This window comes from Artibeus jamaicensis, unplaced genomic scaffold (assembly GCF_021234435.1).
Source record: "Artibeus jamaicensis isolate MK-2021 breed Jamaican fruit bat unplaced genomic scaffold, CSHL_Jam_final scaffold_286, whole genome shotgun sequence".
In the NCBI taxonomy this organism is placed as follows: Eukaryota; Metazoa; Chordata; class Mammalia; order Chiroptera; family Phyllostomidae; genus Artibeus; species Artibeus jamaicensis.
Window position 1 is genome coordinate 2,885,773 of NW_026522034.1, and position 23,722 is coordinate 2,909,494.

At 52.4% G+C, this 23,722-nt stretch overlaps 2 protein-coding genes and 2 pseudogenes across 12 annotated transcripts; 2 read left to right on the forward strand and 2 right to left on the reverse strand.

Annotated features, from left to right (window-relative positions):
* Window positions 1–256: 256 nt before the first annotated feature.
* MAN2C1 (mannosidase alpha class 2C member 1) lies at window positions 257–11,270 on the forward strand. 5 transcript variants are annotated; one of them, XM_037130996.2, is made up of 26 exons: window positions 257–776; window positions 1,017–1,142; window positions 1,574–1,697; window positions 2,664–2,734; window positions 3,690–3,867; window positions 4,151–4,340; window positions 5,411–5,517; window positions 5,697–5,807; window positions 6,095–6,187; window positions 6,317–6,433; window positions 6,602–6,697; window positions 6,802–6,947; window positions 7,324–7,447; window positions 7,807–7,928; window positions 8,051–8,136; window positions 8,276–8,431; window positions 8,614–8,738; window positions 8,855–8,985; window positions 9,237–9,341; window positions 9,440–9,596; window positions 9,707–9,850; window positions 10,201–10,310; window positions 10,424–10,503; window positions 10,638–10,786; window positions 10,871–10,974; window positions 11,051–11,270. In XM_037130996.2, the coding sequence occupies exons 1-26, from the start codon at window positions 676–678 to the stop codon at window positions 11,184–11,186; spliced, it is 3,189 nt and encodes a 1,062-aa protein (XP_036986891.2). In that variant the 5' UTR covers window positions 257–675; the 3' UTR covers window positions 11,187–11,270. The 5 variants fall into 5 exon arrangements, with proteins under 5 accessions (XP_036986891.2, XP_053512864.1, XP_036986899.2 ...); XM_037131004.2 differs by having other exon boundaries at window positions 264–776; window positions 8,627–8,724; window positions 8,891–8,985; XM_053656889.1 differs by lacking the exon at window positions 6,095–6,187 and having other exon boundaries at window positions 262–776; window positions 8,627–8,724; window positions 8,891–8,985.
* Window positions 11,271–11,792: 522 nt separating this feature from the next.
* NEIL1 (nei like DNA glycosylase 1) lies at window positions 11,793–18,345 on the reverse strand. Of its 7 annotated transcripts, none has more exons than XM_037130965.2 (11): window positions 18,138–18,345; window positions 17,711–17,750; window positions 17,288–17,472; window positions 16,285–16,741; window positions 14,269–14,388; window positions 14,115–14,178; window positions 13,730–13,829; window positions 13,243–13,370; window positions 12,596–12,657; window positions 12,249–12,423; window positions 11,793–12,071 (listed from the first exon to the last, which is right to left on the reverse strand). In XM_037130965.2, the coding sequence occupies exons 4-11, from the start codon at window positions 16,716–16,718 to the stop codon at window positions 11,928–11,930; spliced, it is 1,227 nt and encodes a 408-aa protein (XP_036986860.2). In that variant the 5' UTR covers window positions 16,719–16,741; window positions 17,288–17,472; window positions 17,711–17,750; window positions 18,138–18,345; the 3' UTR covers window positions 11,793–11,927. The 7 variants fall into 7 exon arrangements, with proteins under 7 accessions (XP_036986860.2, XP_036986851.2, XP_036986869.2 ...); XM_037130956.2 differs by lacking the exon at window positions 18,138–18,345 and adding an exon at window positions 17,831–18,098; XM_037130974.2 differs by lacking the exons at window positions 17,711–17,750; window positions 18,138–18,345 and adding exons at window positions 12,834–12,861; window positions 17,831–18,097.
* Window positions 18,346–18,369: 24 nt separating this feature from the next.
* On the forward strand, window positions 18,370–19,633 carry LOC119038396 (small nuclear ribonucleoprotein-associated protein B-like; annotated as a pseudogene).
* A 741-nt stretch (window positions 19,634–20,374) lies between these two features.
* Window positions 20,375–20,523, reverse strand: LOC119038757 (uncharacterized; annotated as a pseudogene).
* Between the last annotated feature and the right edge of the window lie 3,199 nt (window positions 20,524–23,722).

Sequence of the window (23,722 nt, forward strand, 5' to 3'; positions counted from 1 at the left end):
TTTTTACTAATGATTTTATAGACAAGAATTTGCGCAATCCTAGGAGGAAAAAAGGTAACGTGAAGATGAAGTTAGAAGTGTCTCTGGCATTATGGCTTCTCTGAACTCTTTAGTCCTGTGTGGTGGAATACAGTATTTTATTAGCATCTTCAATGCTATGACTAACATGGCATCTCAAATCAAAATCCAGAGTTTCTGATAGTGACCAATAGTTAGCTGTAAAACATAAAATAGGTAGTAGAGGAAGATGAGGTACAAAGCCCTCCCTAATTCACCCCAGGTCTATTCCTGGCACCCCAGTTCTCTCTAGGTTTTTGAGGGAGCCAGAGGCCTGACTGATAACTGGAGGGCCAGGGGCTTCCCACCTGTGGCTGCTTAGGCTGAGTGACCTGCTTCTGCTTTGCCAGGACTTTCGGAGAATGTAAACGTCAAACTTGCCATTTTATTTAGGGATTTGCTAAGTGGCCCACTAGCCCGGAAGAGATAGAGAAGAGACCCGGAAGTGCTTCTTAATAGTACTCTGCTCGAGGTTCAGAGCACCAGGGCTTCTAAGAGCGCGGTGTTACAAAAACAAGGGTCCGTGCTGGAAGTCACCTTTTGGATGCTGGAGCCTTTGGTTCCGGTCCGCGCTGGCAGCACCCGAGACCTTCCGGGAAGAGTACTGGGTATGTGGCAATGGCGGCGGCACCGTTTCTGAAGCACTGGCGCACTACGCTGGAGCGGGTGGAGAAATTCGTGTCGCCAGTCTACTTTACCGACTGCAACCTCCGCGGCAGGTGTGGCCCCCTCGCTCTGGGCGCTTGCGGGCTCCTTCCGCGTGCCTCAGCCTTCCTTTCTGGGGATAAACCCAAGCTGCGGCCACCCAAACTGAGGGAGAAAATGCCTGCCTTCTGCAGACAGGGCTAGGGGAGAGGGAGGGAAAGCTGTGTTTTGGGAAAACCCTTTCGCTGGTGGGCCGCTGGTGGGTAAGCGGGAAGTTGGCCTCCGGCGCGAGCCCACCGGCCCCTCTTGCTTAGGCTCTTCGGGGACAGCTGCCCAGTGGCTTCGCTCTCTAGCTTCCTGACGCCTGAGAGGCTGTCTTACCAGGAGGCAGTCCAGCAGGACTTCCGCCCTGCGCAGGTCGGCGACAGCTTCGGACCCACGTGGGTAATGCCCAGAGGCAGGGCGTGGCCGGCAGGCCAAAGGGAAGGTACCCCTCTGGGCTGGTTCACTCCTAATAGCCACACCTCCACCGTCAGCCCTCTGTCTTAGGACTTGGGGCAGAGCTGCACCCTCTGCTGGGAAGATCTCCATGGTCCCTTAGCGTGGAACAGTTCCTTTTCTCATTTCTCCCAGTCCTTCGACTCCCTTTAAGAAAGGCACTCGAAGATGGATCACCAACCTTTGATGACTCTGCCTCCTTCCATCACCTTGCTGCACACACCTTGCTCCTTAATTGTGGATCAAATCTGAATACTTTGTAATGCATAGAGAAAGTCTCAAGCCCTTACCGACCCTTACTTAACCCAAGGAAGTACTATTTCAGAAGAATAGGGCTTCCACCCTGAGGCCCACCTAACTGGCTCTCTTGCAGGTGGTGGACTTGTTGGTTCCGGGTGGAGCTGACCATCCCAGAGGCATGGGTGGGTCAGGAAGTTCACCTTCGCTGGGAAAGTGATGGAGAAGGCCTGGTGTGGCGTGATGGGGAACCAGTTCAGGTAAGGAACCTTGCCCTAGGGACAGTCGTGGCCACATTTTAGTGCTGATCTCTGGAGAAGCCATAGCCAAGTGGCTCAGCCTGCAGGATGGTATCAGTGTTTCCCGACTTGGGGGGGTTGCTGCTTGGGTCCCTCTCACACTGGCTAAGTTAAATGAATTGCTTTCGAATTGCAACATAATTAGTGGTAAACCAACCCTGCCACCTTCTCATTCTGGGCTGAAAATAGTTATTTTCAAATAGTTCTGAATAATATAAAGTAAGAACTTAAGTTCTTTTCCTCTGAAGTAATGGATCTCTCCCTACCACCCCATTCCAATTCTCCAAATACAACTTAACACTACTAAGTATCTTCTTTATGCACCTAACAATATCTTTATAATCATATTTGGGTCTTTAATGACTATTTACAGATTAAGAAGCTGAGATGTGTAGAGGTTAGTTCACTTGCTTGGTTTGCACAGCCTTCATTCCAATTGGACTTTCAGTCTCAGGGTAGGATTGTTGTCCTACTTGTATGGCAAAACCCTCCCTCCATCCATCCAGTGGTTCAGCAGACGTCTCCTGAATGCCTTCTCTGGGCCATGCCCTATTTTAAGCTCTGGGAATATAATAGGGAGTGAGGCAGACCTGCCCCTGACTTTACAGAATTTCCCTTAACATACTTATTAGGGGTTACAGAGGCCACCAGAAGCCACACCCAGGTCTCCTGATGCCTGCCCAGGACCCTTCCCATAAAACCAGGGGCTTTTCTGCTGGTGCCATGTGGTGGTCATGGTGCTGATTGCCATGGGGGTCAGGCCACCTGCTACCAGGGGTCCCTGATTTATCATTCGTGACCTTGCCTAGGAGAAAGAAGCCAAAGCTGGATGGAGACCAGGTGGAGTGTCTTGGACTCCCTCAGCTTATACTTCACCTGAACTCTCCAAAAACCTGTGCCCTGTCTCCTTCACTCTACTTCCACCAGGGTTTGACCAAAGAAGGGGATAAGACCAGCTATGTCCTGACTGATAAGCTGGGGGAAGGAGATCCCCGGAGGTGAGTAAATCCCTGTGCTCTGGTTGACCAAGACTATGCAGGAGGGGACACCAGGGGGGAGGACACATTGGTGGGAGCTAAGGCCCAGAATGATCCTGGAACACACCCACCTCCACCGCAACCATCTCAAAGTTTGCTTTGTAAAAACAGGATTTTTTTTTTCTGGCTATAAAAAATGTTTACTAGTTGAGTTTTTACTAGTTGAGTTTATCTCTCTGATATTTTGTGTCCTGAATTTTTTCACTTGGTATTAGAAAATGGACATTTATGACATCATTAAAAACTCTTAGACTTTATGATTGTGTTACAATATTTATTGAACACTGTGTGTCTAATGCTTCTAGACACTGGGCCTGTGGTGGTGAATAATGTGGTCCTCTTCAGCAAGGGGGCTCATGCATACTCATACAATTGCAAAACTGATGAGGGTTCTGGGAGAAAACACTGGGAGCTCAATCCGAGAACTCTGTTTCAGACTTATGAAGGGGTGGGGTGGTCAGGGAGGGCTTCCCCAAAGAAACCGTGTTTGCTCTCTGAAGACTGAGTAGGACAGCCCTGTAGCCCAGTATGCTGCTCCAAAGAATGGCCCTCCCTGAACTGGCTGATGGGTCTTCGCTCTGGGAGATCCCAACTGATTTTTAATATGCAAAGACATTTCTGAGACCAAGGTAGTGCTTTGTAAAGACAGCTTTGGGAACAAAAAGCTAAACAGCAACATGATTCACACAGTTCTATACTGAGCGGCTTGGTTTTCGCCAGTCATAATAGGGCTCTCACCATCACATGGGTGCAGGTTCATGCTTCTACTGTGACCCTTTTCACACAAACTTGACATATGGGATCATGGAGGTGAATGGGAAGGAGTCATCTGGATGCCCCCTCCGTCCTCCCTCCCAAGCCCTCAGAGTCCTCTGCCAGTCCCTTGGCCTGAGACTGCCTTTCCACATTCTGGTAGCCTGATCCTGTATGTGGAAGTTGCCTGCAATGGGCTCCTGGGGGCCGGGAAGGGCTCCATGATTGCAGCCCCAGACCCAGAGAAGATGTTCCAGGTGAGCAGGGCCGAGCTGGCCTTGTTCCACCGGGATGTCTACAAACTCCTGCTGGATTTGGAGCTGCTGTTGGGCGTGGCCAAGGTACTTGATACCCCACCTACCTCATCACTCTAGAACTCCAGGCAGGTTGTTTCTTGAGTCAGATGTTTAGGACTCTGGAAATGCACAATAGGGAGAGTGTTTCTGCCTGCTCTAAAGTTGATGTAAAGGAGAGAAGGGAAACTGCTGAGTAGAGAAACTGTCTGGGTCAAAGAGTTGGAGATAGGGAAGAGCTCTGCTGAGAACCCTTGGGAGAACAGCAGGGCCTAGTTCTGGAGACTCCGGCTTGCTTGAGCTGGGATTGAGAGGCAGAACCCTGCTGCAGGGCCTCGGGGAAGACAACCAGCGCAGCTTCCAGGCACTGTATACAGCCAACCAGATTGTGAACATTTGTGACCCTGCGGAGCCTGAAACCTTTCCAACCGCCCAGGACTTAGCCTCCAGGTTCTTTGGTCAACATGGAGGTGAAAGCCAACATACCATCCATGCCATGGGGCACTGCCACATTGATACAGGTAGGGGGGCAGTTGGCCGGGTTGGCTAGGGGATGCAGGAGAGACCTTGAAGCCCTAGATGTGCCCTGGAAGCACTGTGTGATCTTCAGCCAGTTCTTGCCCCTCTTTCTTAGGCTTCAGTCTTTTCCCTTTGTGAAATGGGGCAAGGGGACTGGACTGTGGGCTTTGCTAGGTGTAGCTTCCCATTTATTTTTTCAACAAAATCTGATGCCCCATGTGAACCCGTGCTAGGTACTAGAGGGAAGGATTTTAGAGACTGATGATCACAAAATAGACATAGTTGAGACCGTGATGGAGGGAGGCACTTAACCCAGCTGAGTGAAAATGAGTAAGTTTGACAGGGTGCCCAAGTTGGTAAGAGAAGAGTGGTGTGGAAATAGTGGTGTAGAGACAGAGGCTCAAGCGCAGGGGAGGTTTACTGGGGAGGGTCAAGGATTCAGTTCTGAACCTCATAAGTTTGCAGTGTCTGAGGCTTTTAGAAAATACACATTTTAAACAAGCTTCCCAAGGTGTTGACTCTGATACACCTAAAGTTTCCAGAACTCAGAACAAGGGCTTTCCCTGCTTTGCCGAGGTATGAGATGGAGGGTGGGGCCTCTGCCTGGTGAGGAAGGAACTGAGGCTTAGAGGTAAGGAGAGGCTCTAGTGTTCATGTTGGATGGCTGACCAGGCAAGGCTCATCTTGGGGAGCTGTGCCCTCTATCCTGGGATACCCATCAATATGTGTTAGGGATAGGGTTAACTTGCCGCTTCTTGAAGTACCCTCACTGCAGGTGTCTAAATCTCTGAGTCCTTTATTTCCTGACCTCTGAAGTTGACCTAATAGCCCTCATGGCCTTCCCATCCCACTCCTTACTGCCTTACCTAGTCACCCCACCTAGTAGGAGTGATTTGAACTGCTAGCTCAGGAGGGATGTAACAGGACTTTTCAGGGAAAGGGGCCTGAGACAGGAGGAGAGCTAAGAAGATCCTAGAGGCCCATACTGGGCCTGGTCAGAGTGCTGGGGCAAGGGGTGAGGCCAGAGATCTGTGTGGAGCTGAGGACCTTGCTGTTCTTTCTCCCTATCTAGCCTGGCTTTGGCCCTTCAAGGAGACAGTGCGGAAGTGTGCTCGGAGCTGGGTAACAGCTGTGCAGCTCATGGAGCGGAACCCTGAGTTCATCTTTGTCTGCTCCCAGGTCAGGGGGACAGCCGTGTGGGGACACTGGAAACCCAGTAGGTCCAATATTGAGGTTCTAAGGGCCTCCTCAGCCTGAGGGGCAGGGCTTTTCCCCACCTTCGTCTGGATCCCAGATTCTTGGACCTGGGTGGGGTTCTTGTCACTCCTGCAACAGCCCCTGTCCCATCTCCCTCCCAGGCACAGCAGCTGGAGTGGGTGAAGAACCACTACCCTGGCCTGTATGCCCGGCTACAGGAGTTCGCCTGCCATGGGCAGTTTGTGCCTGTAGGGGGCACCTGGGTGGAGATGGTAAGTGCAGTCTGCACACCGTCAGCCGAAGGCTTCCCTCAGCTTTCTCTGGGTCCTTCACAACCCATCTGTGGCAGCGGCCTGGGGCTCGAAGAGGGAGGAGGGTCTCAAGCAAGGTGACAGGCTGTCTTCATGACCAAGCCCAGAAGCTCCCCCTCCAGCAGATAGACGGGTCTGAAACCAGGAGCTACACACTTCCTGGGTGCTAGCTGTAACCCCTGGGTCAGAGCCGTGGCTTCTGATGGGGTGGGGTCGGCATGAGCTCTCCCCTCTTCCCTCACTGCCAGGATGGGAACATTCCCAGTGGAGAGGCCATGGTGAGGCAGTTCCTGCAGGGCCAGAACTTCTTCCTGCAGGAATTTGGGAAGATGTGCTCTGAGGTAGGCTGGGCCCTGCGATCACCTCAGGCAGATTGGGTCAGAGCTTGATGTGGAGAGATGAGGGGCTGAGGCTGGGGCCACTCTGCCAGGAGCCCTGAATCTCATGCCCCAGAGGCCCTTTTCCCGCAGTTCTGGCTGCCAGACACGTTTGGCTACTCAGCACAGCTTCCTCAGATCATGCGCAGCTGTGGCATCAGGCACTTCCTGACCCAGAAACTGAGCTGGAACTTGGTGAACTCCTTTCCGGTGAGCAGACCCCAGGGGGTAACGTTAGAGTGGGTTTGGGTCCCACCTAGCCCATTCATCTCTTCCCCAGGCTTATTCGGGGGTCCTGGACAGACCACTCAGCCCCCACCCACAGAGGGTGTGCCTCCTCCAAGGGAACACTAGCCTCTCTTCTTTGCCTGCCCACAGCACCATACCTTTTTCTGGGAAGGGCTGGATGGCTCCCGTGTGCTGGCTCACTTCCCACCTGGTGACTCATATGGGATGGAGGGCAGTGTGGAGGAGGTAAGAGGGTTCCTGGTGGCCAAGGTGAGGCCAGGGAAGTAGTTTGGAGAAGCTAGGTGTCCTGTCCTAGACTGAACTATGCTGCCCTGCCCCTGCCTATCCAGGTGCTGAAGACGGTGGCCAAAAACCGGGACAAGGGGCGGACCAACCACAGTGCCTTCCTCTTTGGCTTTGGGGATGGGGGCGGTGGCCCCACCCAGACCATGGTGGACCGCTTGAAGCGTCTGTACAATACAGATGGGCTGCCCAGGTCAGGCCTGGCCCATCAGCACCTTCACGGAGCTGCTCCATCAGCCCTTAACTTGAGCCCTTCCTTGTCAAACATTTGACCCCACCCATCCATTAGACCAGTCCCGCTCCAGTCTTGTTCCATGGGCTCCTTCCCATGGAACATGGAACTTCTAACTTGGGGGTGAGGTAGGGTGAAAGCTGAGGGTGGGAAGGAGCTTAAACTCACTGGAGAGAGAAACTCTCCTGGGGTTTCTAGAGTTGGTTTTATGTAGACAGCATTCTGGGGGCGGCCCCTTTCTTCAGGGACTGGGTCTCTTGTCTGTTCTGACATGGATGAAGGCTGAGCCATGTGGTCCCCCCAAGGCTGGGAGACCCAGGCTTGCAGTCTCCCCCAGGGTGCAGCTGTCTTCTCCGGGGCGACTCTTTTCAATGCTGGAGAGCGACTCAGAGCGGCTGTGCACATGGGTCGGGGAGCTCTTCCTGGAGCTGCATAATGGCACCTACACCACCCACGCCCAGGTCAGGAACCAGTCACTCAGCAGAGCAAGGAGCGCGTGCTTGTGCTCTGTAGAGCCAGTAAAAGAAACAGGACAGAGCCCACCCAGATCTGGGGGAGGAGGCTTGTGCTTCAAGGAGGAGCTGAGAGGAGTGCAAGAGCCGCATTGATCAGGAGTCTGAAAGAGGCTTGCACTGAGGGAGGAGGCATTTGGGACATGTCACCCACAAGAGGCTTTATCCAGGAGGTCCTGGGGAGCCATTAGATAGGGTTCTGAGTCAGGACATCAGGTGTTCTGAGCCATGGGGGGCTTTGGAATGTGTTCTGGGATGCGTGGGCAGGTTCCAGACTCATTCTTTTTGCCTTGCTGGGCTCAACTCAGATCAAGAAGGGGAACCGGGAGTGTGAACGCATCCTGCACGACGTGGAGCTGCTCAGCAGCCTGGCCCTGGTCCGCAGCACCCAGTTTGTGTACCCAGCAGCCCAGCTGCAGGGCCTCTGGAGGTCAGCCTGGCTCTGCCTGTCACCTATCTGACTCCACCCAGAAACCTCGGTGACTGCTCCTCCCAGCCTTCATTCTTCCCACCCTCCTGGCCTTCCCCATTCCTGCCCTTTGACCCCTGCAGGCTTCTGCTCCTGAACCAGTTCCACGATGTGGTGACTGGAAGCTGCATTCAGCTAGTGGCCGAGGAAGCCATGTCCCACTATGAAGGTTAGGCTAACATTCCCACTGTTATCTTCAATACCCGGGGCTGAGCCCAGAGTGTCACCTATAGGTCACTCAGATCATCCCAGTTGGTTATGGGAAGCCTCTGCCATTGCCCACTAGTGACCACCTAATTTCTCCTCAGATATCCGTTCCCACGGCAACACACTGCTTAGTGCTGCAGCTGCAGCTCTGTGTGCTGGGGAACCAGGTCCTGAGGGACTCCTCATTGTCAACACACTGCCCTGGAAGCGCACTGAAGTTTTGGCCCTGCCCAGGCCTGGCGGAGCCCACAGCCTAGGTATGAGCTGGGGAGAGCGGTTGTTGCTGCTGCAGGAGGGAAGGAGGCCAGACCAAGGGTCAGGGATACTCCCCTGGGGATCTCTGCCCTGGGATGATTCAGGCTGGAGAATAGCAGTAGTAGTAACCCTGAATCCCAAAGAGAGGCTCCTGAAAGTTCAAGGAGGCTACACTGATGCCCAGATCTCATCCCCAGCCCTGGTGACAGTGCCCAGCATGGGTTATGCTCCTGCTCCAGCCCCCACTTCACTGCAGCCCCCGCTGCCCCAGCAGCCTGTGTTTGTTGTGCAAGAGGTGAGTGCTGGCGTGTCCAGCTGGGTCAGGGCTCCCCTGGAACATTCTTAACAACATGGGGTTCAGAGCTCTCCAGACTAGAGCAAGTGGTGAGATGGGGCTGAGGTGGGGGGCTGTTGGTTGTGGGAAGCCCCTGCCAATTATGTCAAGGCCCCCTTCTGCCAAGACTGACGGTTCTGTGACTCTGGACAATGGCATCATCCGGGTGAAGCTGGACCCAACTGGCCGCCTGACATCCCTGGTGCTGGTGGCTTCTAGCAGGTGCCAACCCCCCACTGCCCTCTCCCAGGATCTGGCAGGGAGATCCCAGACCCTGCTCCCTCTGTCCTCTGGCCACAGCAGCCTACCAGTGGCTCTCGGCTGGGACCCACTCATGGAGCAAAGCAGGCTGGGCTGGGGAGACCCTTGGACCCTTGGCCCTGGCTCTACTCACCCTGCCCCCACCCCACCATGAGCATCTGGAGAGACCAAAATCATACAGTTCTAAAGCGCCAATCACCATCTCCTTCCAGGGAGGCTATTGCCGAGGGTGCCGTGGGGAACCAGTTTGTGCTGTTTGATGATGTCCCTCTGTATTGGGATGCATGGGATGTCATGGATTACCACCTGGAGACACGGTGCGGGTTGGCAGGATGTGGGGGAGGTGGGATGTACAGGCCTACTGGGCCCTCCATCAGCCGGCCCCAGCTTAGAGCCTCACACATCTACCCTCTAGGAAGCCAGTGCTGGGCCAGGCAGGGACCCTGGCAGTGGGCACTGAGGGTGGCCTGCGGGGCAGTGCCTGGTTCCTGCTACAGATCAGCCCCAACAGTCGGCTCAGCCAGGAGGTTGTACTGGATGCTGGCTGCCCTTACGTCCGCTTCCACACGGAGGTAGCATGGGGGTAGGATGGTGACTACCTTCCCAAAAGTGTGGCTGGTAAGGAGGTGCCAGCCCCAGGCCTTGTGTCTCTCCTTCCCCTCCGTCTTGACCCCCACCCCAGGTACACTGGCACGAAGCCCACAAATTCCTGAAGGTGGAGTTCCCTGCCCGTGTGCGGAGCCCCCAGGCCACCTACGAGGTCCAGTTCGGGCACTTGCAGCGACCCACCCACTACAACACCTCTTGGGACTGGGCACGGTTTGAGGTCTGACGTGGGCAGGGTGCGGGGGTTTGGACTGTCCCCAGCTGGGGAGAGACTGGTACGGAAGGGGGTGGTGAGGAGGAGGAGGAACAGTATTTGCTAGTTCCCGAAGTGTGCCAGGCATTGTGCCAGATGCTTTTAGTTGGATACTTGTGTCCATTTAGTGGGTTAAATACTAATTGTCCCCATTTCACAGATGAGCAACTGAGGCATAGACAGTTTGGGTGGTGCATTCAGTGCCTCCTATTGTGAGAGCTGGCATTGAATCCTGAGGTTCTAGGGCTTGCCTTCACTTCAGTGACTAAAGCAAAAGGAGGAAGGGCCACCAAATGGGTCTGGGATGTGCCCTTCAGGTGTGGACCCACCGCTGGATAGACCTATCAGAACATGGCTTTGGGCTGTCCCTACTCAATGACTGCAAGTATGGCTCTTCAGTTCGGGGCAGCGTCCTCAGCCTATCACTGTGAGTGGTGTGCCCAGCCTTGGGGCAGGAATCAGCCTTGGGGCAGGAACCAGCCTTGGGGAAGGCCTTACAGGGCCAGAATTCCAGCCTGGTCCATTCCCACCCTTCTGCAGCTTGCGGGCTCCTAAGGCCCCCGATGCCACTGCTGACATGGGGCGCCATGAGTTCACATATGCACTGATGCCACACACAGGTGAGTGCTGCCTCACCCCTTCTCTGCTTTCCTCCAAACCTAAGTTTCTCCAACTGTTGGTGGGGAGGGGAAAACTGCTGCCCTGCACCTCTACCCCCTTTTGCACCACACATTCCTTTTCGGCCCTTGCCCAGGCTCTTTCCAGGATGCTGGTGTTATCCAGGCAGCCTACAGCCTTAACTTCCCTCTGTTGGTGCTGCCCACCCCAGGCCGGGCGCCTGTGTCTCCGTGGAGTGCCTTCACTGTGTCCTCCCCCGCCGTGGTGCTGGAGACCGTCAAGAAGGCATTACATGAGGCGGGGGGGGGGGGGGGGGGGGCCTGGCCGCTTCCAACCTTGGCCCTACCCAACATCCCCTTTCCACCCCAGGCTGAAACCCAGGGCTGCACGCTGGTGCTCAGGATGTACGAGGCCCATGGCAGCCATGTGGATTGCTGGCTGCACACGTCATTGCCAGTTCAGGAAGCTGTCCTGTGAGTGGGATGGGAGTGGGAGTCCTGCCCTTACCAGGTCCTCAAGGGAGTCCTCATAGTCCCTCCTGTTCTACAGCTGCGACCTCTTGGAGCGCCCAGACCCTGCTGGCCACCTGCCCCTTAGGGACTCCCGCCTGAAGCTCACCTTTTCTCCTTTCCAAGTACAGTCTCTGTTGCTAGTACTGCAACCTACCCCTGAACTGAGACCCTGAGGGTGGAGGCTATTTGTGGAAAGCTTTGGTGGTTGCCTGAAGAACGATGTGTGACCTCTTAAACATTAAATCCTTGTTTCAGGACCCCTGCTGGTAACTCCTGCTGTTTCCTTTTAAGGGCCCATCCTGTTTGTGAGAAGGCTTTTCCCCAGACATTTGGGGGCGAGGGCAAAATCTAAGGTAACACCTGTGTGTGCAGAGTCTGGGTTGCAGCCCCTGGGGGATTTGTGGGGATTCCACGACCACAAGCTAAGAGCATTAGATAAGTTCCTCATGGTAACAGCAGGTAGAGGGCCTTGGGGCTGGGTGGGTCCCAGCTAGCCCCACTAGGGGGGGAAGCACTGACTAGTCAGGGCCAAGTTGGAGGGTAGCCACAAGCCCTGAAGAATCCAGGACGGGAGGAGCTATGGAGCCTAGCCTTGGGCCAGGTTCTCTGCACCACCTGTGCGGGACTGTTGGTGCAGACTGTCCTCTGACAGCCAGGGCCTGAGGACTGGCATGGGGCCCAGTCCGCTGTGCTGGGGATGTAGCCCTCTTGGACTCAGGGCCAGGCAACAGGTGCTCCTAACTTGGCCATCCCAAGCCTTCTGTAGCCAACCCAAGAAGTTTATCAATTCATATATATTTTAAAATACAGCATTTTTTACATGAGCTTAAAAAATGGGGACAGTGGGAATTAAATTTTAAAATCATAGTTGTGTAGGGAACAAACACAGGACACAGGCATCCAGGCCCCTGCAACTACTCCCTGCCTCTAGGAAGCCACACAGGTCCCCTTGGTCCAGGGCAAGGCAGCGGGAAGGTATATATGCAGCTAAGAGGCTGAAGTCCTCTCAGGCTCCAAAGATGGGGTGTCACTCTTGATCTTTTGAAGTCTGCAGCGACCTGGAGGGAGGACAGGTGAGGTGGCAGCTCCGACCCCAGGTTGAGGACTACCCCAGCAGCCTTCCTCCCACCGTTGTCCACCTGTAACTCCTACCTGCATGTACCATCACCCTTCTGGACAGCTCCTTTTGGTGGTGCCCCTTCCATCCCCAGAGGAGGGTGCTGAGGAAGGCCCACCTGAGTTTGCCCGTCGCCCTGTTTTCTTTCCTTTCCCAGTGACTGGGGGGACTTTTTGGTCCTGTTGGAGACTGGTCCCCTCAGGTTGATGGGCTGTAGTTTGCTTAGGAAGTCCTCTTCGTCCTCTTCGTGCCTTTTGTGCCCTGGAAGGAGCCTTGCTCTGGGGTGGAGGGTCCTGGGTGGAGGAGACACGGGTCCCTGAGGTGCTCAGAGAGCAGTTCAGAGGTTGGTTAGGACCCACCATTGTGCAGCGCCCCCACACCCGCAAAGTCAGTGGAAGGCAGCTGTCCAAAAGCTGGCCCTGGGTGCAGCCAGGGCAGGAAGGAGTTAGGAGCAGGGAGTCATACCTCCATTCTGTCCTCAGGACCTGGCTGTGATCCCTTGGATTTCTTCTTACGGGACTTGACCCCTGAAGGACACTGATGCTGGGGTTGCGAGGTCCTACAGCCTTGGGCCCTTTCTCCAGACTCCCACTTTTCTACCCTGGGGTGACTCCCAGTTTGCAGTGGGGACTGGGGACTGCTGCAACCCTTGTAGGTAATACCCATTCTGTTCTCTTAGCTTATTACATTAGGAATAGCTTACCTCTGGGTGCTAAAGGTCCAGGATCCCCCTAAAGTGGAACAGGGAGGATTCCACAATCAGCCTGGTTGGGGCAGGGGTTGTTTTTCCTTGGAGAGGCAGGTCTCACACCTCTTTCCAGATCAGCGGGGTTCCTCCCCTAAGAAGCCTGCCCCCTCCCTGCCAGGTCAGAGCCGACATCAAAGTCACCCTGCCTTGGGCTACTCCACTAGCTAAGAGCCTGGGACTCATAGGACAGGGGAAGCATAGCATAGGGAAGGCTTAGAATTTTGTCATGTACAATACGTCACAGGGACATTGTGACACGTGGGGGCCTAGATACAGACCCCATCTCCTGCCCACCTGTGACCCCAGGTCTCTACCACACGTGCCTCTTTGGGATCTCTGCCTGAGTGAGCATTAGGACCCAAACCTGGAACCAGATGGTGCGGCCGTGCCGGTCCCGTAGGGAGCTCATGCCCGCCATGCCATAGCACTGCAGCCAAGCTCGAAAGGCTGCAAAGTCATCCTCCCCACTCTCCTGTCCGTAGCCCTTGCCCCCTGTGGACAGAGGAGCCAGGCAGAGGTCAGAGGTCAGACTCAGGCTAAGGGGAGGGGGAACTTGATGGACTGAGTCAGGAGCCAAGGCTCACTGTCCTCCAGCTCTGTGTGACCTCAGACTGGTGTCTTCCCCACTCTGGGCCATGGCTTGCCCATCCTGGAGAGGGGTTAACAATCCTTGCACTGCCTGTCTCATGGGCATCTTAGAGGACACGGATACCTGACAAGTGAGGAGGCCTGGGCCATTTAGCAACGACTTCCTCAGGCAAGGAACCAGGCCTAGAAGGGCAGCAACTGCCCTGGGGGCTATAGAATATGCCAAGGCAGAGGTAGTTGGCTATCTGCTTCCCAGGCCTTACCCAGCTGGACCACTTCCTTGGGCACTGAATGGCACAGCTCCAGCAGATCTGGGTTCTGCAGCTTCGCCTTGATCTTCTGGCTCAGGGTCAGCTCTGGGCTCTGGAGAAAAGGCAGGGACAGAGTCTGGCGGTCAGCATGGGGTAAGGACACCCAGAAAACAGCTGACCCCACTGGGAGCAGACCTGAGCTTGTAGGGCTCATATGGTTCATCCTCCTCCTACCCAGTGTGTGCACGTGCACACACACACACACACATGGCAGAGAAGGAAAAGCAAACGAAGGACCTCTATGGGTTACATTAGAGACAGTTAACTAAGACTCAGCCCATACCCTGTCAGCCCTCACTGATAATGTGAGTATACCTCCCTCCCCTCCACCCCTCACCGGCCTGTGCTGCTTCAACGCCTCTAGAACAGTGCGGGCCTTCTCAAAGGGGGGTATCTTCAGCCTGCAGTGGGCGGGGGGAAGGGGAGCCATGGTAAGCAATGGGGAATGTGGGCACCCAGGCTACCCTCATACCCATGGCCTGCCTGCTAACCTGTATAGAATCTCTGCACGCAGATAGTTGCCAATGCCATTGAAGAACCTCTGGTCCAAGAGGGCCTCACATATGGGCCGGTCAAAGACCTTGTCCTCTAGGTTTCGTAATACATTCTCCCTGGAGGGACACAGCCTGGGCACGTGAGGCCTGTTCTGCCCTTTCATCCCCACCACCACCACGCACCTCACCATGGGATAGGGGAGAGGAGCCAGGAGAACCTGTTCCTAGGTGCAAAGGAAGGAAATTAGGAGTCCTGGTTCCCTTTTCCCAGTCTCGGTGCTATTTTAGCCATGGGAACCTCAGTTTTCCTATCTGTTAAATGAGAACAATATGGGATTTTAATTCATTACAAAAGGTGGAAAGTTCCAATCAAAAGCAACAAGTTCAAGGGGACACACACAAGGCTGTATCTGTTGTGCGTATGCCACCAGAGTAACTCAGGCTCCAGACACTTTTGAGAGCAAGGTGATCACAGGACCTCAGATATGCCTGCAGCCTGGAGATCCCTGTCCAGGAATTTTGGATGGTTAGACATGAAGAGTTAACATTGAAGGATCTGCTCTTATCAAGACCTGAAATTTCTGAAGAGGCTAGTAACAGCTCTGTGCAGCAGGTGTGCGGGAGCAAGACCTGGCTACTGGCCCCGTCAGCAGCCCCCACCCTACCTTCAGGGCCATGGGTCATTCCTCACCACTGGGAAGAGAAAACGCATCTTATTTTTGTGTGTGGGAAAGGGTCATGGCAAGGCTTACTCAGTGATGGGCCTGAGAAGCATAGGAAATAGGGGACCAGAATATAGTATTTTGGGATAAATGTAAGAGTAGAAGGCTAGCCTTGGTGGCCAGCTCCGTGAGGGGAGCGGATCCCTCCCAGGCTCCCCAGCTATAGGACCAAGGACGCACTGAGATGCTCACTGTTTGAGAGGGACTTCAGAGCCTGCTGACACAGTTGACCTGTGGCCTGACCCCCCAGGAGAGGCACGGTGGGGGAGTGCAGGACCACAGATGTATCCTGGATGCGCCCTCGGGGGTCGGTCATGCCTGAGAAGGCCAGGAGTCAACTGCCTTCTGTGGTGCCAGACATGGCCTGACCCACCTCAGTGGGCAACCCGGTCTCTAAGGGCCAGGCCAAGGAGGGCTGTCCCCAGGGAAGGGAGGGTCCACCAAATGGGCTCCAGACCTTCGTGCCTGTGATTCTGGTCAGTTGGAATGCTTTTCCTCTAGAGCTTTGCATGGCTGGGTCTCAGGCAGGCCTCAGCTCAAATGTCTCCTCCTGGAGTGGCCTTTCCTAATGCCCCCTGCCCCCCACTCCCTAGCCAAGTCATTCTGTCCCTCTTGGGTTTTTCAAGAATGTGTCTATATGAATTCATCTAGTTGTTTCCTTGTTCCCCCACACCCTGCCTGAACTTCGGCTCAGTGGGAGCAAGGTCCACATCCACCTCAATCACTGCTGTGTCCCCAACACCTAGAACGGGGTCTGGCACAAACAGACATATACATTTCCTCTTTGGAGGAAGGGAGGTGGCTGCCGTCTTAGGTGACATGCATCACAACTAGGTAAGACTGTTACCCCTACTGCAGGCAAATGTGAAAGACCACAAAACTTGACTCAAACCATGTCTATTGGCAGTCCCCATTCTACCATCTTGAAACCCTTCCTTCCTGCTCAGCCTCCCTTCTTTCCTGTTAAAGCCCCTCCACCTTTCTGCTTAGCCTCCTGAGGGTACCTAGAAGCAATGTGGGGTGCTGATCCTGCCTCAGTTCCCACAGCAACTGGCTACGTCCTTGGGGCATGCCTTCCTGTTCACCTCTTGCTCCCACCTCCCATAACAATTTTGGTTTTCCATATCCATTAGCTCAGAGAGCTGTCCCCAGAGAAGTATAGTGTCTTGGTCTATAGAGGAAGGGACTGAGGCTCAGAAGGGGCTGGGATTTGCCCCTCATTGACCCACAAGGCACTAAGAGAGTCAGGCCCAGGGCTGTGCTCATCACCCCTAGGGCTGGCCCTACCTACCTGAACTGCTCATACTCCAGCAAGACACATGGCCCACGGCCTGGCTGCCACTTGCCCCCGAGGTCCCAGTGCCCAAAGCGGCGGATGTCCACAAAGCAGAGGGCCAGTCTGGGGCCAGGAGGAGCTGTGTAAAAGCGCAGATGGGCGTGGGGTGGTAGCGCATTGCTGGGTGCCAGCTGGAAGGACCCAGACATACCAAAGCGGAAGATGAGGGCCATTGCCTCCCGTGAGGGCTGGGCCCCAGGCAGGGGGCTCAGTGTCAGGCGAAGCTCCTTGCCCCGGGCTGAGGCTGAGATACAGTAGGCACTGCTCTCAAAGGGCACCTCAGGGTTGCGGCTGACAGGCGACTTCTCCACAGCCCCGCCAAACACCAGCCCCCGGCATGCCTCATTCACGAAGTGGCTGGCCAAGTGCAGCTCAGGGCCCTCGGGCATTCTGTGCCAGGAGTGGGCAGGCCCTGTGAGGGGAAGAGAACTGCAAGTTGGATCAGGTGTGCACCTTGTGAGGTAGGATTTATCACCCCTGTTTTGCAGAGGAGAATCTGAGAATCAGAGATGCTGGACTGGTAGGTTTTGCAGGAAATGCTGCTGGCCTGGCCAGAGCCTTTGGTCCCCACCTGAAAATGCTGGGGAAGCCCAGAGCACTGGGGAGCTCCAGTCTTGTTTGTTAACGCCTTTCGTGATGGTCACCCATGAACACTTGCAGCTCTTAGAATAAAGTCCAGATCCTTCCTGGGACCAGCTGTCACCTGGTTCCTGGCTCCCCCTCAATCACTTGCCCCAAGCATGCTGCTTTTCCAGTCCCACACTTTGCCCCTGCTGTCCCTTCATTCTGGGAATGCTGACCACCCTTCCAAACTGGCCTCCCCACCTCCCCCAGACACATGTTTTCTTCATGGCATTCCCAAATCTGAAACCGTCTTATCGCCTGTTGTCCACCTCAACCTACACCTCCTCCCCAGTGGAAGCCCATTGTGTTTGCCACCCCACCACTCAGAACCGACCTTATCTGTTGCCACAATCGCCGAGGGAATGAGCCCGACCCCACCTGGGGATCTGGGGAAATTAACGCTCAGAGGCTCAGCAGGCAGTTAGGACGAGTTTAGGACGGAGCGGAGCGGAGCGAAGACAGGCAGGAGAGGAGGCACGTGCCTCGAGGTCGGTCTGGGCTGGAGCCAGGTCCCCGCAGCTGCGAGGGAGGAAGACAGGTCGCCAGTAAGACGGTCACCAGGGCAGAACAGGACACTCCCAGGTCAGTGCCAGGGACAGAGGGGGACCTACTCCACCTCTTCCAATCCCTGGCCCCCAGCGGGGAAGGGGAGCTTGCATTTTCCCCTTCTTGCCAACGCGGTGGGGGGATCGAAGCCGCAGGCGTGGTCGGGCATCAGGGAGTTTAACCAGGAGAGACCCGCTTTCCCTTCACCCACCTTCCCGCCGTCCAGGACCCGGCACCCGAGAGGATTCCAACTGCGGGAAAAGGTCCGAGATCCCAGTTCCGCTAAGGACCGGCACTCTCTGGCCGTCTCCCCCGCATCCCCACCACTCACCCCTGCTGCCTGTCCTCGGTACACTCTGGCTCCCTTTTTCTCCACGGCCCCTAAATCTCATCCTCTCTTCGGTCTGCGGTACACACCCCGCGTGCCGTCCTCCTCCCACGTACCCGCTCCCCGCACCCTTCTCCGCCGACCCGCAGCCACTACGGAGTTGAGGCTGCGGGCCAATCGTGCCCCAGCTGTGGTTCCTGCTCCGGCGCCCGCTGGGAAATGTAGTTCCTCGGGCGGCAAGCCGAGGTCTTGGGGTGGGATCCACGAGCTGGGGTGGTTCGGCGTGTGCGAAAGGCTTTGGGGCAGTCACCTGTTCGGGAGGGTGGCACCGCGGGATCCAAGGTCGGTTCTGAGGTCCCGTGTCACAGCTGTCTCTGTGGCTGGGGAAGTCACCCGGCCGGTGGCAGGGTCGGTACTCCCTGACTAAAACAGCAGCGGGGTCTCAAAGTAGAGGCTCCTGCCAGATGTGTGGAGGGAGCGCGCAGGTGCACGATGAACGAAGGCCCTGGGGACCCAGTGGGGGCCCTAAATATCAACACACAGGCATAACTTACAAACAGAAACATCTCTACCACCTGTGGGTGAGAAGTGCAGCCAAGCGACAAATAAACAGGCGAGAAGCAGAACCCACATCAGATGGTTTTGTGGGGGAGGGTCTCTCTTCAGGGACATTCAGGCTGAGACCTCATAAGTATCCAGCAAACAGGGGGTACAAGACAACATGCCAGGGGACGTGGAGTCATCAAAACCTCCACCATGGCTGCGGACAAGCCAAGATGCTGCCCACACCCACTACAGGATGAGGCGCATCCTGCAGGATGGTGGTGTCTTTATGGGCACCTTCGAGGCTTTCAACTAGCATATGAATTTGATCCAGTGTGACTGTGATGAATTCAGGAACATCAAGCCAAAGAACTCAAGCGAAAGAGAAAAGAGAAACGAGTCCCTGGTCTACAGCAGCTTGGAGGGGAGACCAGGGGAGAACCATGTCTCAGTTACAGTAGCGGGACCTCCTCCCAAAGACACTGGTATTGACGGAGTTCCACATGATGGAGCAGCTGGGAGCCCAGGGATGATGGGCAGGGCTGCTGGCAGAGGAATCCCCAGCTGGTGTTCCCCGGTCTCAGGCGCCTGCAGGACTTGCTGGGGTTGGTGGGTCATCCCAACAGATGATTACCCCACAGAAATAGAGGCATTGTTGCAGCTGCTACCGCAACTAGTATTGCAGGGATCTCAACCCACTTAGCCACAGGTGTCCTCACCCACCTATGGGCCCTTGAGGGGCACCCCTTTTGGGCATGATGGTCCCACTTCCTGGTATGAGGCCTCTCATGGGTCCCCCACTGGGGATCCTCCCTGGATGAGGGACTTCAGTGGGCAGGTTCCCTCCAGGAATGCAGACCCCTCTCCCATAGATTCAAGGACTTCTCGGACTCCTGGCCACAGAGTTATGGAAGTAGCTCTATAGAGGTGCGGGCCCAGTTCCTCAGGCCCACTTTATCATAGACCTGTTCATTTGTTATGCTGGAACCTCACAGATTGTTTAGTTTCCCTTCTACGGCCCCCCTCCCCAGTGGGTGCCCACCAACGCCCTAGACTCACCTTTGCCCTCCTCAGCGCCCTATTTCCCAAATGACTTTACATAGTCCTTTTATTTCCTTGTGGCCTGTGAATCAAATTTATAATAAACTCTTAACATGGTGCTATAAAAATAAAATAAAGATAATATGGCAGGTGGAAGGGATGGCCAGTGCAAAGGCCTGGAAGAACGGAACTGATTGGCTCATTGAAGAAAGGCCTGTGTAGGCTGGAGTGTAGCCGAGACTGTTTGGAGGTGAGGACAGACACAAGCAAGTTCAGATCAAACCTCAAGGATTTCTGTAAGGAGTTTGCATTTCCTCCTGTGTGCTTGACCCATAAACATGACTTTCCCCCTTCATACTAGGACCTCTACCTCATCCCCCCTTCATCTATTAATTCATTTGTTTTGGCAGAAGTATTTTAAAGTAAATTAAATTATGTCATTTCATTCCTAATACTTCAGCATGCAGCTCTAAAAAGCAATTTCCTACAAAGCCACAATACCTTTATCCAGAGATTTTCAACCCTTTGATCTCTGGCACACATAAACTAAATTACTAAAAATTCTGCGGCACACCAAAAATTTATTTTTTCCTACCTGACAAAAAATAGATACAATCTTTATTTATTCATACCAGGTGAATAAAAATTGTTTATTCATTCATCTGGTGCTAGATTCATGCATCTGAAGACTATTGTTTGTAGGCTGTTGTCATTTTTTTACTTGACAATCTCAGGGAAAAGAGGCAGTGCCCTGACTAAAGAGTCAGGTGTTGCATGTTGTAAAGATTCTCGCAGCACAACAGTGAGCTGCTACACAGTGGCTGAAAATCTGTGCCTTATCATACCTAATAAATTTAACAATAACTTCTTCATATCATCTAACAGCTAGTCCACATTCAAACTGGTCCCCAAAATGTCTTTTTGTTCAAGGCAGAGTCCAATCAAGATTTATATGCCCTTTTTTCCCCTCAGCATCCACAGGGACTGTCAAAAATTACCAGTGCCTACATATTTCAAGCTGTCGTGGCAGGGCCTTAGGGACAGTTTTCACTTAGCAGTGATCACATTTCGGGTAAACCTCATTGACTGCAATACTGCCGCTGCACAGAGCTTGGTCTGTATGTCTCTTTCTAATCACTTTTAACCTAGATGAAATCACCCTCCTCACCCTCCCATCTCACTCCCTTTTCTTTGTGTCCATGACACTGATCTTTCTGAAGAGTCCAGGCCAGGTGTTCTTTAAGATGTCCCATTGCATTCTGGGATTTTCTGAATGTTTCCTCAAACATTCTTCAGCCTTGTTCCTCTGTCTAGTTTTTCCTGCACACTGGGAGTCAGATCCAAAGGCTCAGCTACATATATATTCAAGGACATCTCCTAGATGCTGCTCTGTACTGCAGACTCCACCACATTAAGAGTAGGAGGCACCCAATAGCTGATTGGCCCACTTTAGTGAGGCTGAAATCGATCACAGATGAGGCCATGACAGCCAGACCTCTGTGTAGTAAAGGGATATTTTACACCTTCTGGCCACTAAGTAATCTATGGAGGTGATTTCTGGTAGGTCACTTTTTGTTGAAATTAAGGTATAATATATATACAGTAAAATTCACCTTTTAGAATGCAAGTTTTGATAAATACATACTCTCATGGAACCATCACCACGATCAAGAGATAATACATTTCCATCCCCCCCCCAAAAAAAACTTGCCATTGCAGCTTTGTAATCTACACTTTCACCCTACGGTCTGGCAACCACTGGATCTGCTTTCTGTCCCACACTTTTGCCTTCTCCATAACACCATATAAATGAAATCCTCGGTATGTAGTCATTTGAGTCTGATTTCTTTGTGTATCTTTTTTAAAAAATCAGTATAATAAGATATTGATTTATCAATTAAAGAAGTATAACTTACTTGAATAGTACTCTAGAACATTAATTCATGATGCAGAGGCAGTCTGTCCATGCAAACACTTATAAAGCAAACCATTATAAAATGTTGCGCGTACTTGATACCTGTTTTCGTTTTTTTTTTAAATTTTTCAGTTACAGTTTACTTTTAATATTATTTTGTATTGGCTCCAGGCATACAACTTAGTGGTTTGATTTTTTTTCAATTATAGTTCACATACATTGATTCTGGTTTCTTTCTCTTAGTACAATGCATTTGAGATTCATCCAGATTGTTATGCTTATCATTCAATCCTTTTCATTGCTGAGTAGTATTCCACTATGTAGACATGCCAGAGTGTTTGCTTACCAGCCAAGGGGCAATGGGTTGTTTGAGGTGATTGTTTGGCACCACACAAATACCCAGTTTTACATCACATTCACCTTTATCATATGATTTTAGCATCCTTGACAATCCTGCCTCAACCAAGTATTTCACTGGGAGTCACAAAATGGTTCTTTTCTTATTCTTTCACTCCTTCTACATCAGTTGGAATTCTTCTGTAAAGAGCTTTACCTTGTTGACTATTTGGTTATCCTGAAATACTAAGGATAAATCCTGAATTCCTTCCCTTTTTTTTTTTTTTAAGATTTCATTTATTTAATTTTAGACAGAAGGGAAGGGAGGGAGAAAGGGAGGGAGAGAAACATCAGTATGTGGTTGCCTCTCACATGGCCCCCCCACTGGGGACCTGGCCTGCAACCCAGGCATGTGCCCTGAATGGGAATCGAACTGGCGACCCTTTGGTTTGCAGCCCATGCTCAATGCACTGAGCTACACAAGCAAGGGCTGAATTCCTTCCTTTTAATGATTAATTTTTAGACTAAGAATTCGATGCAATAAAAACATCCAATGGTAACAAATTAGGATTGATTTGGGGCTTTTGTGGGGAGAGGCATAAATTTTTAGGGACTCAGATTTTTTAAATTATATTTTATTGATTATGCTATTACAGTTGTCCTGATTTTCTCCCCTCTTCCCCCCTCTACCCATCACCCCTTATTCCCTCAGGCAATCCCCCCACCATTGTTCATGTCCATGGGTCACGCATATAAGTTTTTTTGGCTACTCCATTTCTTATGTGGTACTTTCCATCCCCATGGCTATTCTGTAACTACCTATTTGCACTTCTTAATCCCCTCACCTCTTCACACATTCCCCTTACACCCTACTCACATCTGGCAACCATCAAAACACTCTCCATGTCCATTATTCTGTCTGTTCTTCTTGTTTGCTTTGGTTTTTTTTTTTAACATTTTGTTTATTTTTAGAAAAATGGGAAATGAGGGAGAGAGGAGAAACACTGATGTGTGAGAGCTACATCAACCAGTGGCCTCTTGTATGCCCCCAACCAGGCACCTGGCCTGCAACCCAGGCATGTACTCTGACTGGGAATTGAACTGGCAACCCTCTGGTTCACAGGCCAGCACTCAATCCACTGAGTCACACCAACCAAGGCTTAGTTTGTTTGTTTGTTTGTTTGTTTGTTTGTTTGTTTGTTTTTTAAATTCAATTGTTAATAAATTTGTGGTTTTGTGTGATTTTATTGTTCAGAGTTTTGATCTTTTTCTTAAATAAGTCCCTTCAACATTTCATATAATAACGATTTGGTGACAATGAACTCCTTGAGTTTTTTCTTGTCTAGGAAGTTCTCTATCTTCCCTTTGATTCTGAATGATATCTTTTCTGGGTAGAGCAATGTTGACCATAGGTCCATGCTTTTTGTGACTGAATATTTCCCACCAATCCCTTCTAGCCTGCAAAGTTTCTTTTGAGAAATCAGCTGACAGTTTTATGGGGATGATCCTGTAGATAATTTCTCTTGCTGCTTTTAAGATGCTCTCTGTATCTTTAACCTTTGGCATTTTAGTTATGATGCATTTTGGAGTGGGCCTCTTTGTATCCATTTTGTTTGGCACTCTCTGTGCTTTCTGGACTTGCATGTCTATTTCCTATACCAAGCTAGGGAAGTTTTATTTCATTATTTTTTCAAATAGATTTCCAAATTCTTGCTCTTTCTCTTCTCCTTCTGGTACCCCTATGATATGAATGTTGGACCTCTTGAAGTTCCAGTTGTCTGTCTTCCATATGTTCCAAATCATTGATTTGATTCTCGGCTTCATCCACTTTGCTGTTTCCCTGCAAGTTGTTCTTTATTTCAATTAGTGTATCCTTCATTTCTGACTGGATCTTTTTTATGCTGCTGAGGTCCTCACTAAGTTCCTTGAGCATCCTTATAACCAGTGTTTTGAACTCTGCATCTGACAGACTGCTTACCTCCATTTTGTTTAGCCCTTTTTCTGGAGTTTTGATTTGCTCTTTCACTTGGGCCATGTTTCTTTCTTTCTTTTTTTTTTTT